The sequence below is a fragment of the Paroedura picta genome, chromosome 4 (assembly GCF_049243985.1).
Source record: "Paroedura picta isolate Pp20150507F chromosome 4, Ppicta_v3.0, whole genome shotgun sequence".
In the NCBI taxonomy this organism is placed as follows: domain Eukaryota; kingdom Metazoa; phylum Chordata; class Lepidosauria; order Squamata; family Gekkonidae; genus Paroedura; species Paroedura picta.
The window spans coordinates 29,429,125-29,448,667 of record NC_135372.1 but is presented as its reverse complement, the minus strand read 5'-3'; the positions used below and the strand labels follow the sequence as shown (position 1 = coordinate 29,448,667).

The 19,543-nt window shown below is 50.2% G+C and overlaps 1 protein-coding gene across 7 annotated transcripts in view; it reads right to left on the bottom strand.

The window, feature by feature from the left end:
• Nucleotides 1-19,543, bottom strand: part of TLE2 (TLE family member 2, transcriptional corepressor) — a 53,242-nt gene that overhangs the window by 13,859 nt on the left and 19,840 nt on the right. For 6 of the 7 annotated variants that reach the window (XR_013229974.1, XM_077332135.1, XM_077332137.1 and 3 more), the window contains 5 exons: nucleotides 15,569-15,585; nucleotides 11,374-11,466; nucleotides 9,495-9,539; nucleotides 8,188-8,328; nucleotides 453-588 (listed from right to left, as the gene is read on the bottom strand). Coding sequence is in view for 6 of the 7 variants with exons in the window: in XM_077332135.1 (XP_077188250.1) it covers nucleotides 453-588; nucleotides 8,188-8,328; nucleotides 9,495-9,539; nucleotides 11,374-11,466; nucleotides 15,569-15,585 (432 nt within the window). In the remaining variant the exon portion in view is untranslated. The remainder of the gene's footprint in view (nucleotides 1-452; nucleotides 589-8,187; nucleotides 8,329-9,494; nucleotides 9,540-11,373; nucleotides 11,467-15,568; nucleotides 15,586-19,543) is intronic. The other variant, XM_077332138.1, reaches the window with a different exon arrangement.

Genomic DNA, 19,543 nt, shown 5'->3' with positions numbered 1-19,543 from the left:
TGCATCAGTGAAGGATGCTGTCTTTTTTTGTTTCAGAGCAATTATTCACGTGCAAATGTATGGAAATTGAATGAACAAAAAGTCACATATAGCCATCCCCTCCCCCCCCCCAGATATATAGTAAACGTAAAGGTATCCCCTGTGCAAGCACCGAGTCATGTCTGACCCTTGGGGTGATGCCCTTCAGCGTTTTCATGGCAGACTCAATACCGGGTGGTTTGCCATTCCCTTCCCCAGTCATGACCGTTTACCACCCCCCAGCAAGCTGGGTGCTCATTTTACCGACCTCGGAAGGATGGAAGGCTGAGTCAACCTTAAGCCGGCTGCTGGGATTGAACTCCCAGCCTCATGGGCAAAGCTTTCAGACGGCTGCCTTGCCACTCTGCGCCACAAGATATATAGTGAGTGATAAAATTGTATATGGAAGAAGTATGTGAAAAAGCTCAGATTACCAATGGCGTCAGCAGCCGAGGTTTTAGAGGGGATCTGCTGGATCTGGGAAGGGCAGCTGGGGCCGGGGGTTAAGGACTCCTGGGATGCTGTCAATCCAACCACCTTGGAGGTAGAAAGGCTGGTGGGGGCATCGCTCTGGAAGAGAAAGGACACGGCTGCTTTGAGAAAGCTCCCCCATGCCCAACTCACTGGCCTTGAATACTGCTGGATTATGAGAAATTCATAAGAAGAATTTTAGGGAAGCCATGTTGGATCAGGCCAATAGTCTATTCAGTCCAATACTCTTTGTCACACAGGGGGTCCACCAGTGAGGCCAGAATTGCTGAAGCCCTCCCACGGTGGTCCTCCAAGCACCAAGACAGAGCTCAGGGGGGCTCCACAAAAACACACACACCAGAGAAAGAAGGGGTTCAAATACATTTCAAGCATCTTCCTTCCTGCAAGAGAATACGGAGAGGATTTGTATGATGGAGGGAGTAGAACAGAATAGCATTGAGGTGTTTAAATAGGGGCATTTCTGCACATTAGTAAAAATAGTGTTTTGCCACTGAATGGCAATGCGCTAAATGTTATCTCGCTTCCCAGCCATTCCTCACCTTTTCTGCTGTCTCGCCTTGTCTGCCGCCGTTCCTGCTCCTTACCCTTCACATGTGCTGCTGGAAATGGCAGAAGAGAGCCACGTGCCTTATACATGACTCTCTTCCGCCTGCCAATCAATCCAGGCAGCCAATCCCCTTCCTCCATATTCTCTAATGGGAATTCCAGCATTCCCGCCTTTTCCAGGGCCTGGGGGGTTGGGGTTTGATATAGAGCCTCCAAACTTTCAGGGTAGCTCTGGGAGGCTCTTCCCTGACTCTCCTCTAAATTTCAGAATGATTGGTACAAGGGGTCCAAGTCTAGGGGCCCCCAAAGAGGGTGCCCCCACCCCTCCACTATATGCTATGGGACAGACTCTCCATTGGATATTATGGTTGCTCTAGGCAGTTCATAAGAGGGCGAGGTGGATAAGAGGGTGGGACATTGGAGGCAGAGATAGCGCTTCTTCGCCTCCATACACTTTTTTTGCTGGTGGTCTGCTGGTTGCTCTCCGTTAGTTAGCGCTACATATGTTGGTGAATCCACTTTTTGGGATTCACCTAGCATCACAGAAACATAGAATAGGAAGGGATCTCCTAGGTCATCTAGTCCAACCTGTTGCACCATGCAGGACACCCACAACCCTATAGCTGACAGTGTAACCTGCCACCCCCTTGAATCTTCACAGAATCAGCCTCTCTGTCAGATGGATGTCCAGCCTCTCCTTAAAAATCTGCCAGTGTTGGATTGAGAAATACCTGGAGAGTTTTTGTTGGGGTGTAGAGCCTGGGGAGGGAGGGGCTTGGGGAGGGACCTCAGTGGGGTGATGGTGATGCTGTCAGCCATTCAGTCATGTCCAATTCTTGGTGAGCCTGGGGGCCAACTGTCCCCACATCTTCCGATCTTGCACCGCTTCTTTGAGTTGTGTAATGCTCTGGCCGGTCTCCATTTTGACCGCATCCAACAATCAAATTCTTTGTCGGCCTGGTTTCTTTTTTCCACTGACCAGTCCTAGCAGAATTGCCTTCTCCACTGAGTTGGATCACATGATATGGCCATAGTAAGTGAGCCTGAATTTTGTGGTTTTGCCTTCCAGTGATATAATATTTGATGCTTTCTAGTATTTCCTTGTTGGTGACTTTTGCTCTCCATGGAATCCATAGAAGCCTTCTCCAGCACCAGAGATCAAATACATTTTTAAACAGAGGCTGGATAGCCATCTGATGGAGAGGCTGATTCTGTGAAGGCAAAGGGGTGGCAGGTGACAGTAGATGAGCAATAGGGTTGTGAGTGTCCTGCATAGTGCAGGGGGTTGGACTAGATGACCCAGGAGGTCCCTTCCAACTCTATTATTCTATGATTCCTCCAACTTTTACAGCCATCAGTGTCTATGGGGACAGCTGCCTGGAAGTAGTGATGATGTAGCTCAAGCAGAGTTGTCTGAAGCTCACCCCTTCAAAGAGGGAGGTCCTGCGGCTGGGTAGGAAGGGACCAAGAGAGGAAGCACGCTTACCCAACCTGGACGGAGCGCGTCCAGCAGTAGCCCACTCCGCCAGAAACCTCGCTGTGATCCTCGACGCCTCTCTTTCCATGGAGACGCAGGTCACAAGAGTAGCACAGCAGGCCTTCTACCATTTACACCAAGCTAAGCTACTAGCGCCCTACTTGGCCCCAGAACACCTAGCCACAGTGATCCATGCAACGGTCACCTCTAGACTGGACTTCTGCAACTCGCTCTACACAGGCCTACCCTTATCCTTGACCCAGAGACGACAACTGATGCAGAACGCTGCGGCCAGGATTCTCGCCAATACACCATGGAGATGACACATCCGGCCTACACTTCAACAACTCAGCTGTCTCCCAATTGAATTCCAGATCAGGCCTAAGGTTTTGATTCTTACCTTCAAGGCCATATGCGGTCTGGGTTCAGTGTACCTGTGAGACTGTCTCTCTGCCTACACCCCCAAAAGAGCACAAGCCTATTATTGCTGAGCAATCCAGAGCAATTTGGCATTTAATTTCCATACTGCAACCACCACTGTGATCTATTTGTGATCCAAGAAGAACGAATCCTTGAATGCGTTCAATTTTTTCACCATCAACTGCTATTGTGACATGTATGGTGTTTTTTTGCATTATTTTTGTCTTTTTAATGCTTAAGAAAAAGTCAAAGTCAGTGCGGTACAATGCCATAAAATCCTCCCTCCAAAGCAGCCATCTCCTCCAGGGGGGCTGACCTGTGTAGCCTCGGGGTCAGCTGTAATATTGTGAGGTCTCCAGATGCCTCCTGGAGGTTGGCAGCTCTATGCAGACTCCATCTGTGGATCTTTGTTATAATGTAAACCGGCCTGAGCCTCTGGGGAGGGCGGTATAGAAGTATGATAAATAAATAAATAAATAAATAAATCTTCTAGTACAGGGGTAGTCAAACTGCGGCCCTCCAGATGTCCATGGACTACAATTCCCAGGAGCCCCTGCCAGCAGATGCTGGCAGGGGCTCATGGGAATTGTAGTCCATGGACATCTGGAGGGCCGCAGTTTGACTACCCCTGTTCTAGTATTTCCCAGCCCCGAGTTGGTCACCTGCTCTACCAGCCGCCCATGATTTTGCCCGGGGGATTGAAGTTCGGAGAAAAAGACCTTTCACATAGAGATCCTCAACCCCGCAGCACTCTGCACATTTCCCCTGCCACTGGGCTTGGGGGTTCTCAAAAGAAACAAAGCTGTCCTGGATCAAACCAAAGATTCACCTAGCCCCGAGTGCTGTTTCGGACAGAGGACATCCAAAAGCAAGGCAGGAAAGAGAAAGACAGAGAAGTCTTCCAGTTTGTGCCTAGTACTTTCCAGTCGAAGATAGATTGCCTCTGCATAGGGAGGTTTCTTTTATAGCTGCTTTGACAGACCCTTCTTTCATGTCCTGCGTTCCCTGCCTAAAAAAGGAGCCTAAATTCAAGTTTTGGCAGGGAGGCTTGAAGATCTAGATTTAAATCTACCTCTATCCTGCAGGGGAAGGCAGGCTGCAGGCTAAAAGACACCCCCCCCCCCAACGCACCATTTTTTATTTGCCTTCCTTTTACCTTGTACATGAGCAAATTAAGATTTGAACCCTGAGTGGCAAGGATGGTTTCTTCTTATGGGGCTGTAGGTTTTTGGTGGGACACATATCCCCCAAGGAGACAAATATCCCCCCCCCGCCCAGACTTTATATGTGGCTTGTGATTCTCCCTTCTCCCCTTTCCTTCCTGGTGGCTTTGACATCCGATCGATGCCGTTCTCTTCCTGGCTCCCACTCGCCCTGATATTTCAATCAATAAATCTGAGTCGAGAGCCGCACGTTCTATTTATAAAGGAAGGAAAGTGTGAGCTGGTGGGGGGGGGGGGTTGACATAAGAGAGGGGAGTGAAGGTAAGAGAGCTCAGGGGGATCTTTATAAGTGGCCAAACAGAAAAGACCCTGGAGGTGGAGAGGGAAATTAAGCATAACAACGATTTCCAGTTCAATATACCGCCCCCCCCCCAAATTTGGGATGCTGGGAGTTTCTCTCCCACCTAATCGCACCCTGCCCCTCCCCCAGCCTGTGCTAATAGCAATTACATATACATTAAAACCCTTGCGGGAATTCCAAGCCCCTAGTGGCCTCCTAATTAACCAAGCTGGGTAAGGGCAGTGGGGAGAGGGGGAGGAGGAGAGATGGGCTCTTTGGAAGCCTTTCCAGCGGATGGACCCAGCCGTCTGGCTTTTACTGCTGTGGGGGTGGGAGAGCTCCAGGGATTCGGGCTGCTTCAGTGGGGCCAGCTGGGTCAGACCCAGCCTCCATGCAGGCCAGCAGTGTGGGTCCCACAGTGGCAAGCTTTGGAAAATTTGGGAATTACAGCTCATCTCCAGACCACAGAGATCAGTTCCGCTGGAGAAAATGACAGCTTGGAAAGGGGGCTGGGGCTCTCTGGCGTTGTACCCCACTGAGGACCCTGTCCTCCCCCAGTTCCATCTCAAAATCTCCAGGTGTTTCCCAACCTGGAGCTGCAACCCTACCCCGGGTGGCTGGGGGAACCTGGCACTCCTAGGTGCAACCTGGGGGAAGTGGGGTTTGGGGAGGGGAGGGACAATGCCACACGGGTCACCCTGCAAAGCTGACCTGCCAACTCCAGGTTCAGAAACACCTGGAGATTTAAGGGTGGAGTCTGGGAAGGTGGGTTTGCAGAGGGGAGGGACCTTGGTAGGATAGAATGCTAATCAGTTCACCTTCCAAAGCAGCCGTTTTTCCCAGTGGAAGACATGTTTTAAGTAAGAGGTTTAGGCAGCCTAGAACTCTACCTGGAGGCTGGCTACCCTACCAGGTGCTCACAAGCAGGATACCTCCTTTGCTGTTTCCACTTCAGCAACTGGCATTGGGAGACAGACTGCCTCTGAAGCTGGAGGGTTTTTTTTTTTTTTTTTTAATTCGATTTATTGCCCGCCACTCCCTTACGGCTCGTGGCGGGTTACAACATTTTAAAACCCCCAATAAAATCCATTAAAAACCCTCAGCAACAATTACAATATAACATTATCGATTAGCAAGCTAACCTGGCAAGATAGGCTAATCAACCTCCCCCTCCTACTACAAGCAGGTGGAGAGGGGATACTGATGGTACTAATCCCCAATCTCAATCCCGGGTCCCGGGTCCCTGGGGGGGGGGCATAGATGTTAGCCTCGGCCTCAACCGTAAACCTGGCGGAAGAGCTCCGTCTTGCAGGCCCTGCGGAATGATGGAAGATCTTGCAGGGCCCGCAGCTCTCCCGGGAGCTCATTCCACCAGGTAGGGGCCAGGACCGAAAAGGCCCTGGCCCTGGTCGAGGCCAGGCGTGCTTCCCTGGGGCCGGGAACGACCAGCAGATTTTCTCCCGCAGAACGTAAGGCTCTGCGGGGGGCATAGGGCGATAGGCGGTCCCTCAGGTATGTGGGTCCCAACTCGCGTAAAGCCTTGAAGGTTAAAACCAAAACCTTGAACCGGATCCGGGCAGCAATTGGCAACCAGTGCAGCTGCCTCAGCACTGGCTGAATGTGAGCCCTCCAAGGTGTACCAGTGAGGACCCTGGCAGCTGCGTTTTGCACACCAAGGTTCCAATCTGGAGCAGTACTTGGGCGGCACTCTCCTTCCCTGCTGGTTCCCTCCAGTATCTGACTGGATATATCTCAAAGGGTAAGTCTAATATACCTGATTTCAGGTAGCAGATTAACTCATCGGTAATCCCTGCCCCTGCATGCCTCTTTTTAAACCTCATGCTCCCTGGGACCTGCTCCAATATTTACTAGAAATGCTCAAAGCTGGTTTTGAGTTCACGTGAGAATCCTGACAAGCTGGAGGTCCACCAAGAATCGGGGGGAGGGAAGGGGCATTTGGGGATGATTGGGAATTCTCCCTCCACAGACGGAAAACTTCCCTCCATGACCACCTCCTCTGCGGTCGTCTTATACCTGTGATAGACTGAAGAAATGTTTATTGTATGGTAGATGGTAAAGAAGCCCAGATATTCAATGAATTTCACCCCACCATCAACCTGCCAATGAATCGATCTAAGCAAAAAATACATTTTTCTGGACACTGCTCTAAAAATACAGAAAGCACACCGATACGCCATCAGACTGGAAGCCAGCCGGCCGGCCGGCCGACAAACATGCCTGCCTGCCTCCAGCTGCCATTTGAAACATACCAAATGATCCTTTGTACACATCCAAGGCCTACGATCCAGCTGCATCTGATCCAGCCCTCCAGATAGAGATGCTCAGCTGACAGATCTACAGCAAACCTTTTTGCAACTAAAAGAACAGACCACATCTAACTTGAACAGGGGTAGCGGGACCAGAGCTTGCAACAAACCCAGGTGCCAACTTTGCTGCCATCTCAGGCTCATTCCCTCGCTCATCTTGGGACGCTGCACGTGCCCTTAAATGCCAACAATGCCCCTCCGCTCTTTGCATGGGGCAAACAGCCACACTTTCCGCCTAAGGATAAATGGAAGCCAGTCTGGCATCAAGAAGCACAAGACTGAGACACCGAGGACACATCAACCTCCCAGAGCACTCAGGGGAAGACCTCAACAGAGCTGCTTTATTGCAAAGCAATATCAGAAACAGAGGGGAACAGTAGAATTACAAGTTATCACCACACTCGGGACACATGGAACCCCGGGGCTTAACAGGGATATCGGCGTCTTCTCTCACTACACATGAAAAGTCACTCAGTTCTCACATATCCAGAAGCTGAACTGGATTGGTCTGGGGGGGGGGTGAGCATTGGATTCAAACTCAGTCCTCACATCTGTCATTAATTCCTTTATCATCTGTATCCCAATTTGCTGCTATTTACATACATATGCACTGGCAGTCTTCAAGCAAAGGTTGGATACACACTTTCCTTGGATGCTTAGGGCTGATCCTGCGTTGAGCAGGGGGTTGGACTAGATGGCCTTGTATGGCCCCTTCCAACTCTATGATTCTATGCTCTTCCAATCTTGGCTGCATTTATTGCTCAATTGCTTTGCTCTAATTAGCCCCCCCTCCCTGCAACTCTATTCATTTAATATAAGGAATCTGCATCTGCCCTGTCTCTCCATTCCAGCTGGTACCCAGAGTGGAACCTTTGTTGGCCTCGGAGCTTCCACAGGCCTCAAACGTCTACTCGGGTCTGTTAACTCTTGCATTTGTATGCTTATTCACAGCTGTTCACAGATCTTGGCAAGGGCCTTCATCCATTCTCAGCTATTGTTGCACCTTGACTCTAGCCAGCCCTTTTGGCAATTAACACCCCCCCCCCCAACACACACACACATCCTCTCCCTATATTTAAGGGTTGAGGAAATTCTGTTTCACTATATCTAACAAAGTGTACCTGCACAGGAAAGCTCATACCTGGAATAAAACTTGGTTGGTCTTAAAGGTGCCACCAGACTCAAGACTTTTTTTTTTTCCTGTGTGCTCCCGGAGGTCTGAAAAGGCCCATTTCTCTGTTCCTCCCCCGTGTTCCTGTTTTGGCATTCCTCTTTCATTTAGGAGCCTTATTTATTTATTTAGGGTCCTTATTTTTCTGCATGCTGGAGGATCCCCAATAACTAGCAACCCCTCCTCTGGGAGTGATGTGAAATATTCCAGACCGGCCCCGAGTCCCTGCTTACTAAATTCAGATCCTTGGCTTTGAGTGGGGTGGCACTCCGACTGGAAGCCAGCGAGGCTGGGCTATTGGGGACGTCTCTCCAGCTGGGCAGGAGCTTGGCAGCAGACACGCCTGCGGGGATTTCATGCTCCGAAGGAGGGTCCTGGGTGAAAAGAGAAAGCAGGGAGCACTGAGAAGAAGGGAGGACAACAGAGAATAAAATGCTGGAAAGCTGCATCTCTTTAGATGAGAAAGAGAGAGAGAGCAAAGACGTCTCTGCTACCATTGGGCCGAGCTGCTGTGATGTCATGGAATGTCCACCAAGAGTGATTTAAATGGCAGCTGTAACATGCTGATATGCAATGCAGCATCAAAAAGAAGTGAGGTGGCTCAGCATGCCTGGCCATTTTGGGGGGGAGGGTGCTGCATCACTCACAAGGGTGTATTGGCATCATCTCCTTGAATAGGATGCTCCACTTTGCCTTAAAGTGGGAGCTGAACTCTCATTCCGCGTCTCTCTGTTCTCTCCCTCTCTGATGCAATGCCCTCCTAATCCCATACATGTAACACCGGGTTAGCGGATGTAAACAAATTGTGTTGTCCTAATTTCAATTCTGACTCTGTATCTATTAGTTAATTTTAGCCTTGTTGATTTTAGAATTTAAGTTTATTTTCTCTTATGTTATTGCATTTATTGCTTTAGATCTGACAGTATTGTGATGGCCAATCGCAAATACAATAACACTTACCTAGACATCTATCTAGATGCAATGCCCATACGTGTAACACCGGATTAGCTAGCCACTGGTGATAGGGAAAGTGCTCTTTAGGCTTGAACAAATGCAAGTTCAACTTTTTTTTGCACTTTCTCCTTCTCGGAAGATTGATTTAGTGCACTCTGCATTATACTTCTATGACTGGGCAAGACTCTGCAATATTAACCAAATCGCCCAACACTTTAGACACTGAAAAACGTGAAAGAAAGGCTCTGATGCAGGAGGGGCTATTGGTTGGGGGAGGGCAGCAAAGGTTGCAGGGATTGCCTGCAGTCCTGCAAGCAGAGCAGAGTGCATACACCATCTAGGTGGCAAGCGGTCCTCCCAGGCCAGGAGATCAAGGGCATCATCCAAGAAGAGTGTGGAAAGAACATACGAGAATGAACAGGGTTTCCGCACCCCCAGCCGGTACATCCAGCTCTGCCATGAGAAAAGATGGATTTTGGCAACCTCTTTCCAAGATGTAGATTTACTGCGCATAATCTGTCCTGTGCTTCGCTAACCCGGGGGGAGCGCAGTGGTTCAGCACGCATGATAAATCCTCGCCACGCACCTCGTCAACGACCAGGTTGTAATCACTTCGCTCCCCATCGCTCTCCTGCAAAGGGGGGGGGATAAAAGAGAAACAGATGGGATCCGCTGGGCTGGATGAGATGACCCCCAACGCGCCTCCCGAGCAACCGATTAATCAGCCCCTCTGGCTTTGGAAGCTTGGAATTTGGGGCAACACAACAGACACCGGAAGAAGGGAGGCTGGTTGCCAACTGACCGGAGGGAAAAGGGCCCCAACTGTTCCATTTTGGCTGCTGGGTTCAGCAGGGGTGGGGGGAAACTTCTGGGCAAGCGGCCAGGTTTTGAGGTTGCTTGCCAAGATGTGTCTGAGCAAGTTTGGAGTTAAAGTTTAAAAAAACAACAACGACCTCAAAACTGATTTTTTTTATATATCTAATAAATTCCCTGCTTTTCTCCACAGGACCTTCCCAAAGCTAACAAGCCCTTCAAATGTAACACTGGATAACATTAAATGTATTATAAAATCCAGATGAATCAGAGTGTCTTTTATCCCTCTTGGTCTGCAGGATGGCCTGAAGTGAACAGGCAATAGTGTATTGTCTCTTTAGCCTATTTTGTATCCTGCCCTCTTCCCTCTGAGGAGCACAAGGTCACCCACACAATGGTCTCCTCCATTTTACCATCCCAAGAACCCTGGGAGGTAGATTAAACTGAAAGCCAATAACCAGCTGAATGGGATTCACAGCAATCCGCATTTGAACTCAAGCCCTCTCACTACTAGCCATAGTGGCTCTCCTGCGGGATTAGCTTCAGAGGACAGCCATGCTGGTTTGCAGCAGACTGGATTTGAATCCGGCAGCCCCCGAGAGACCAAGAGACTTTCAGGAGACGAGCTTTTGAGAGTCAATGCTCCCTCCGTCAGATACAAAGGACAGGGGAAACAGCAAGACTGCTGAGCTGGAGTTCATTCACAAACTTAGAACAACGAACCCTCCAGGGTTGAAAAGGGACATAAGATTCCTCTCTCGTCGCAAATCTAACTTTCTTTCCATAAATTCCCCTGCTCTGATCAAGATTGACTTGATCAGATTGACTTTCGCATTGTAGTTCTGCCTCGTGACTCCTGTCTTTGCAAGACCCTGCCCAACTGCAGCTTTGGATAGGGCTGAAGGCTCCTCATCCCTACTTGCATCTGATGAAGGGTGCTTGGACCCTTCAGAGCTCACTCTCTGAAAATCTTGCTTGTCTCTCAGGGTTTCTGTTTGGTTTTTGCAGTGGACTCACCATTGAGTTACCCAGGAGGATGTTCAAGGTAAGAGGCTTTGAGTGATGGCTTCCCATGCCCTTCCTCTGCATGATGACCCTAGTATCCCTTATAGCAGGGGTAGTCAACCTGTGGTCCTCCAGATATTCATGGACTACAATTCAGCAAACGCTGGCAGGGGCTCATGGGAATTGTAGTCCATGGACATCTGGAGGACCACAGGTTGATTACCCCTGCCTTATAGGTTTCCCATCCAAATACTAGCCAGGGCTTACCTAGCTTAGTCTCCAAAATCTGGTGGCGCTGGGCTGGAACCGAACTGTTCCATGGGGGTAGGTTGTCCCTTTCCCCAAAGGATCCTGGGAATTGTTGTTTGTTGGGGAAATTCCAAACTCCTGAATATTGCACAATGCTGAACTCGTTTACCTGGTCCTGAGGTCACGCGGAATAATGCACTTTCAATCCACTCTCTATGCACTTTGCTGTGCAAAATGGCAAGCGATCGCTAGAGTGCAAAGGAAGTCAGCTGAAAGTGCATTAATCAGCATGTGTGAAAGTGCCAACAATTGTCACAGCCAGCCTGCATCGAAAGTGGCATCTCCTGATCCAAAACTGGAAACCTTACTCATGGAGACTCACCAGCAGCTGCACTTACGTAAGGGCCTGCTGGCTCTGGCTTCTGCTTCACCCCTGCGCTGTCCAGCTGTTCTTCCTCTTGGGGGCTCTCCGGAGGAGACGCAGAATTGCTCTTCCAAGGAGGAGGAAAAAGAAGACAGGATTGCACTCAGAGTCTGTCCCTACGAAGCAGAACCATGCCCTAAACCAGGGGTAGTAACGAACTGCGGCCCTCCAGATGTCCATGGACTACAATTCCCATGAACCCCTGCCAGCATTCACAGGGGCTCATGGGAATTGTAGTCCATGGGCATCTGGAGGGCCACAGTTTGACTACCCCTGAGCCTAAACGATGAGATGGGAGGACCCAGACCTCACTCGAGTTTGAGGAGAACCACTGGGGTAGGAAGCAACCATCACAAGGATGAAGCAAAGCAGAGGGCCAGGGGTACAAGGGATCACTGCTTGGGGTAGGGTTGCCAATCTCCAGCAGGAGCCTGGAGATCTCCTTGCAGAATTAAGCTTCCCCCAGTATAGAATTTGGACTACTGGCGTTCAGGATTTAAGCATGCATCTGCTTGTGAATCAGCAATCCTATTGGCCCCTCTGCAGGTTTAAAAAAATAATATATATATTTAAAAAAACAAAACATCAATGCTCCATAAAATAGCAGCAGCTTCTTGGAGACGGTCCCTAACGCCCAAAGAATGTTTGCACAGTGGCTGGAATTAAAACAACAGTTGAATAACTGCTGCTTGTGCAGGACTTGAAAGGAATTCTTCCCTCCCCTTTTGGGGAGATAATGAGGCATGACAGCAATGGAAAATCCCCATCAGCTGCTCGGGCTGTTTACTTCAGCAGATTTAACCTGCACAGTGCTGGAAAGAGAAGAGAGGAGCCCTCTGCCCACAGGGGGGGAAAGGCGGCCAAACCCAGCTGGCTGGAGGCTGTACGCTGACTGCCCAAGGCCCATCAAGTCCAAGGCCCCTCAAAGGGTGCAACTCTGAACGGCATTCTGTGAGCATCCGGGCCTTCCAGCTGGCCGTTTCATCCAGGACACAGTGGATGCTTCAGCACCTGTTTTGCCTTCCTGAGAGATCTGGGGAATTCCTTTTCCAAACATACTTCAGTGACAAGGTCTTTGCTTGAAGCTTCAAACATGAGGTTACCAGCTCTGGGCTGGGAATTTCCTGGAGATTTTGGGAGCGCAGCTTAAACAGGGCATGTTTGGGAAGGAAAGGAACCCCAACATAGTAGAATGTCATAGGGTCCACCCTCCAAAGAAACCATTTTCTGTGGGGGAACTGATCTCTGCCATCTGGAAATGTGTTGTAATTCTGGGGGGAGGGGGCTCCAGGCCTTATCTGGAGGTTGGCAGTCATGGATCCTGCCCAACTCTCAGGCAGTGGAATTTCCAAGCAATAAATGATAGTAGAAGAAGAGTTGTTTTTTTTTATACCCTGCTTTTCCCTACCTAAAAGAGTCTCAAAGCACCTTCCCTTTCTTCTTCCTCACCACAGGCACTCTGTGTGGTAGGTGGGGCTCTGCATGAACAGCTCTAACAGGACTGTGACTAGCCCAGGGTCACCCAGCCAGCAGCAAGTGAAGGAGGAGCGGGGATTCGAACCTGGCTTTGCAGATTAGAAGCCACTGCTCTTAACCAGGACACCAAGCATGACTACTCTTGGGGCAACTGAAAGAGATTCTAAAGGGCCCCACAGTGCAAACAACATGTCAGTTAGGTTGGGTTCATCTTTAACCCTTGGATGCTACAAGGTTTGACTCCAGGGGTGCTTTGAAGATCAATCACGTTTTAATTCTGGGCATCAACTTTCACATGCACAAAAGTTTATTTCCTGAATTAACCTTGGTTGGTCTCAAAAGGTACCCCTGGACTCACACATTGTTCTGTTGATTCAGACCAACACGGCGACCCACCTCAATCTACCTTGGATATGACATAAGATTGCAGCAATTTTCTTCTTTCCTTCGGTAGATTCCAGCACCCTCTTGGCCTCTGCACCGTGCCAAGAGAGAGACTGCTCTGCCAGGCAGAGAAGAGAGGCATTGAACAACTGGGAATTACACAGCGACCTGCAATCAGTACCACAAGCCCAGGGTTGTTTCTGTGACTTGGGCGGGTGGGGTGGAGGGAGAACAAAGGTTGTCCCATGGCTCATTTCATTTTATTAAAAAAAAAACAAAACCCTGCCAAACATTCAAGTGGGCCAAATCATCACAAAGGGACCTTTCAGGGAGGGGGCCTTCAACACAGCGATGCCAGCCTCCAGGTGGGACCTGGGAATCCCCTGAAGTCCAGTTCATCTCCAGACTACAGTGATGCTTTGGAGGATAGACACTATATCACTGTGTCCACCCCAGGCTCCAACCCAAAATCTCCAGGAGTTCCCAGTCCTGAATCTGGCAACCATCCCCACATCCCGCGCCAGTGGCGGGAGTGTGTGTGTCTGGCAACTCTCAGCCGGCAGGGAGGGAGGGAGGGAGGGAGGGAGGGATGCTGGCTGGTCCCTTTAACTGTCCCTTTAATATGACTTTGATCTGCAAGCAGTAGTCAGGCCATGCCACAAAACACACCAACTGCCCATTTTTGCATTCTGCATTGAAAACTATGAAAGGGACAGCCCCCCTTCCCCCCCTTGGGGCTACTTTCATCTCTAGTGATCATCTCCAGCTGTTGTTTTTCTGGACCAGCAGGGAATATACCTGGCCCCCCAGGCAGCCTTGGACTCCACCCTTCCTTAATCACCACCAAGTCTCCCCAAATCCTAATTAGGGGTGTATTCTCTGTTGCCAATTCTGTTGGTGCCTCAGAAACCCAGTGTCAAAACAGTCATACAGCAATACCAGGCTTCTAGGGCAGGCTTGCTCAACCAGGGTTTCCTGATGGCTCTGGAAGGGCTTAATGTGAAGAAGAAGAAGAAGAAGAAGAAGAAGAAGAAGAAGAAGAAGAAGAAGAAGAAGAAGAAGAAGAAGAAGAAGAAGAAGAAGAAGAAGAAGAAGAAGAAGAAGAAGAAGAAGAAGAAGAAGAAGAAGAAGAAGAAGAAGAAGAAGAAGAAGAAGAAGAAGAAGAAGAAGAAGAAGAAGAAGAAGAGTTGGTTCTTATATGCCACTTTTCTCTACGTGGAGGAGGCTCAAAGGGGCTTACAGTCGCCTTCCCATTCCTCTCCCCACAACAGACACCCTGTGGGGTGGGTGAGGCTGAGAGAGCCCTGATATCACTGCTCAGTCAGAACAGCTTTATCAGTGCCGTGGTGAGCCCAAGGTCACCCAGTTGGCTGCTTGTGGGGGAGTGCAGAATTGAACCCGGCATGCCAGATTAGAAGTCTGCACTCCTAACCTCTACACCAATCTGGCTCTCAAAAAATCTTTAAAAATTTGTTAAACATTTATCACGTGATATGACCATATACTGTCATGTTGACCCACCCACCCCTTCCCAAAATGGCCAATGGTGGGCCTGGAGGGGGCAGGAAGGGGAGGGACTCCAGCTCTTCTTCCCAACCATATTCTGCACCATTACACCACTTCTGGGGTTTCTCGAAGCCTGGAAAATGTTGGTAAGAACATTGAGAAAGGCTGCTCTAGGGGGGGAAATTGTACATAAACACAAAATTTAATATTAAATAAACAAACAAAAAATGTTCTCAAGTCACAGGTGCCCAGCGGCCACCTCAGCAATGAGCTTTCTGGGCAACTGAGAAACAGAGAGGCCAAAGGCGTCTCTGGGGATTCAGGTGGGTGGCCATGTTGGTCTGAAGCAGCAAACCAAAGTTTGAGTCCAGGGGCACCTTGAAAACCAGCAAAGTCTAATTCTGGGTATAAGCTTTTGATTGCATGCACCTGAGAGCTTATACCCAGAATGCAACTTGGTCTTCTAGGTGCCCCTGGACTCAAAAGTTGTTCTTCCTTGGCAGAATTTTCTTTGGGGGTCTCCCTTTCAAGAACTGACCTTGCTTAATTTCTGAGATCAGGCTGAACCACGAGTCCTTCCCTTCTGCAAAGACAGAACTAAAAGCATTGAGGGCAACACAGTCTGAGAAAGCAAGGGCGCTGGGAGAACCATCCTGTGGAGGATTAAAGCAGGCCTCAAACACCCTATCCTGACTTCATCGCCACCGTTGTGGAATTTAGCTCTTTTTCTCACTGCAGAATCTGGAATGCTCCCAGCGCACCAGTATCACCAGCACCTTAGTGCCTGTGCAAGGAAAACTTACCTGGCTTGAGGGGGGTTCTGGGACGAGCACCCCACAGTGAGACATCACAAAGGTCCGGGAACAAAGAAAGACAAGAAAGATTCACTCAGACTCCTGCAGGAGAATATCACTGCAATGCTAAACAGAAAAGGAGGGGTGAAGGGGGAGGAGGAGATGCCTCAGGGTTGCCAGCTCTAGGGTGGGAGCTACCTGGATATTTGGAGGGTGAAACCTGGGGAGGGTGTGATTTGGGGAAGGGAGGGGCCTCAGTAGGGTATTATGACACGCACACTCCCCTCTCCCTCGGCCTGGAACGGCCAATTCGGACGCCGCCGCACACAACCCTAACTCAGACCGGCAGCTGCTCTCCAGGGGGTCTCGCCCATCACCTCCTGCCTGTTCCTTTTGACTGGAGACCCTGGGACCTTCTGCATGCCCAGCAGAGGCTCCATGGCTGAGCCAAACCCTTTTCGTACAGATGCCCCCCATCAAGCCACTAGCCTCTCTAAGACTGGCAGCAGCTCCCAGGATCTCAGGCAGAAAAGGGTCTTTCCCATCACCCAATGACCAGTCCTATCAACTGGAGAGGCTGCCAGGGATTGAAGCTGGGACCTTCCACATGGCCAGCAGAGGCTTTACCCTGCTGTGCAGAATGCTGGACTTGCTTTCCTGAAAGGCTATTAGCTGTCTCTTCCCTAGCTCTGTTCTGAAATGAAGACCATAAAAGCTCAAAAATTAATCAACAACAGCAGCAGAGTGCTAAAAATCCAGCAGCCCCATATCTCTGGCACTTAAGTGTGTTGTTGGGCCTAATCTGGGAACCTGTAAGGCTGAGCCGTCTGCATCAGTGATACTCTTGCCGAATCCTGACCATTGTTCTGAGGACAGCAAAGGTTCTGCATTGTGACAGATCCAAACAGGACAGCTACGAATGCTAATGCGAGAGAGAAATCCCCAGGAAAACATTGCCTCGCTTCATGCAAAGGGTTGGAGGAGTGAAACATCCCCAATGATTAAACTGCTATTTCTTTTTCTTTGAAAGGTAAAGGGATTTTTTTTTTAATGCAACACATTAAAAAAAAAAACCAAATGCAATAAAAGCCTAATAGGCAAGGGAAAAGAAAGCTTTTAAAATCCAGCCAGTTGACAACAACTAAAAGAAAGAAAACAAAGCCAGTATGGGGTAGTGATAGAAGTTCAGGATTGAAAAAATTGAGGCTTGGGTTTGAATTTGAACTACTTGCAGAGTGATCTTGAATCAGTCCCTGGGCTGCTGTGAGGATAGAGCAGGGAAGAGAGGGCTTTGTACAGCATCCCGAGAGAATGTGGGATAAAAATATACTGGAAGGAAGGAAGGAAGGAAGGAAGGAAGGAAGGAAGGAAGGAAGGAAGGAAGGAAGGAAGGAAGGAAGGAAGGAAGGAAGGAAGGAAGGAAGGAAGGAAGGAAGGAGCAGTCTAGAAAATAAAGAGAGAAGGAGAGAGAGAGAAGAAGAAAGAAAGAGAGAGAGAGAAGGAAGGAAGGAAGGAAGGAAGGAAGGAAGGAAGGAAGGAAGGAAGGAAGGAAGGAAGGAAGGAAGGAAGGAAGGAAGGAAGGAAGGAAGGAAGGAAGGAAACTTACTGCTTTGGTGCCAGTGTTGAAAGGCTGAGCAAATCATAAGGTAAAGTTGTATTTTAAAGTGCTTTGCAAAAATTACACCTAGTAATGAATATAAACTGTGGCCTAAAAATTAAATTGAGAGACCACTGTCTTTCTGCCTGCCTGGTTGTCTGGTACCAATCAGTCCTCGCTGCAGGAGACCAGAGGAAATGCTGTTGCCCACCGGGTGCTGGACACCCTCTTTATCTTTCTGCTGTTTTCCAGAGGTTGCCCCCTCCCAGGGACCCTGGATGGGCCTTGTAGGCGCATGGAGGCCCTCAGTGGGCCTGGGGTCAGCCTGGTTTGGACGCCTAAGACGAGAAGGCCTTTATTCCCCCTGGGCTAGCAAGGAGGCCATCCAACAGAAGGGCAGTGTGCTCCCGGAGGCTGGATCAAGTATCACGATGCTTTGCAGCCAAGAAAGCAAGGCAGGGCTTGTCAAAAGGGCTTTGATCAGACTGGAATGCAAAACCATTCAGAACAAAACAAAACAAAACAAAAGGAGGGGGGGCGGCGGACAACGACATGAATGTGTGTTGCAGGGAGACAACTGGTGTGATTACACATTTCTCTCAGAACCTTTGTAGCCCAAGTCAAGATGTGTGTTCTGAGACTGCAGTGGGTTTGTCTGCTCTGCTGGCTTGGGAAATTCTCGGAGACTTTAGGGGTGGGGCCGGGTGTGGGCAGGAGGGACCTCAGTGGAGAATAATGCAAGGAAATATGCTCTCCAGAGCAGCTCTTTCCTCTAGGGCAGTGGTCCCCAACCCCCGATCCGGGCACCGGTACCGGTCCGTGGATCGGTCGGTACCGGGTCGCGGCTCCTCCTTGTCATCCTCCCCGGCTGCTGCCTCGGGGGCTGCGCTGCCACTCTGCCGCCGGCTCACCTTTGGTGCTCTCCGGCGGCAGCCTTGGCTGGTGCTCCCCCTCGGCATGGCACTGCGCAGCTGCTGCTGGCAGCGCCCCCCAGTGGGTGGCGGGAAGACAGGGGCGTCAGTGGGAAAGCACGCGGAGCAGGGGCTCATGCGGTGGTGGCGACGTCCCTCGGCAAAAAACTAACCCCCCCCCCCCGGGCCTTAGTAAAATTGTCAAGCATCGACCGGTCTCCGGTGATAAAAAGGTTGGGGACCACTGCTCTAGGGAAACTGATCTCTGTCACCTGGAGATGAGCTAAAATCCCAGGGGATACCCAGGTCCCACCCAGAGGCTGGCACTCCTGGACTGCAAATCCAGATTCAGTGACCCCTGAATGGTGTTGTGTGAACACTGCTATAAAATGGCCCATGTTAAGAAGCTCTTCTGCTTGCATTGTGCATGACTTACTTTGCTGGACACTGAAATAGCATTGCCAATTATAGGTTAGGAAATACCTGGGAATTTGGGCAGAAGAGGGTGGAGTCCCTCCACCAAAGCAGTCGTGATCTCCACGGGAACTGGCCTCTGTCACCGGGAGATCAGCTGAAATCCCAGGGAATCTCCAGGTGCCACCTGCAGCTTGGCAAACCGATGCTGAAACAGCCTCGGGTGTCCCAGAGAGATTGCCTGCACCTTCATAAAAGCAACTTGAAAAAAATAACAGCACCTCGGAGCACGTGGAGATTTTCTGGAGGCTGAACTTGGTGCCTGTTTGTCTGTTTTTCTGTAAGGTGTGGCATACAAATGGCTTCCAGCCAGGATACTTGAAGGACCACCACTCCCCCTGCAATCCCACCCAGGATCCCCGACACCTGCATGACACACCCGGCAGGTCCACAAGCTGTGGCCTCCCTAGATGACTCTTTCTTTGTCTCCCAAAATCTATGGGGTTGCCAGCTCTGAGCCGGGAAAACCCTGGAAGTGATGCCTGAGGAGGATGGGGCTTCAGGGGGGAGGGGCGTCAGGGGGACATAATACCCTAGAGCAGGGGTGGTCAAACTGTGGCCCTCCAGATGTCCATGGACTACAATTCCCATGAGCCCCTGCCAGCTGGCAGGGGCTCATGGGAATTGTAGTCCATGGACATCTGGAGGGCCACAGTTTGACTACCCCTGCTCTAGAGCAGTGGTTCCCCCCCTCCCCAAACACACAGATGCCCCCTCAGAATTCAGAGAGTGAGGGGGGGCAGCTCTTCTCCTCCCTCCCTTCCTTTTTGACACCTGCTGCCACCACCTGTGTAGCCTGTTCCAGGGCAGGACTGTGTGCAGCGACACCTAAGGCTATCGGCTCTGGGTTGTGAAAAGGCTTTGGGGGTGGAGACTGGGCCTGGCAGAGTTTGAAGAAGCGAGGGAGCTCAACAGGGTCCCCTCCCCCTCCCCAGCAGCTATTTCCTCCAGGGAGCCGGCCTTTGGAGCCAGAAGATGGGTGGTAATTCCCGGAGATCTCCA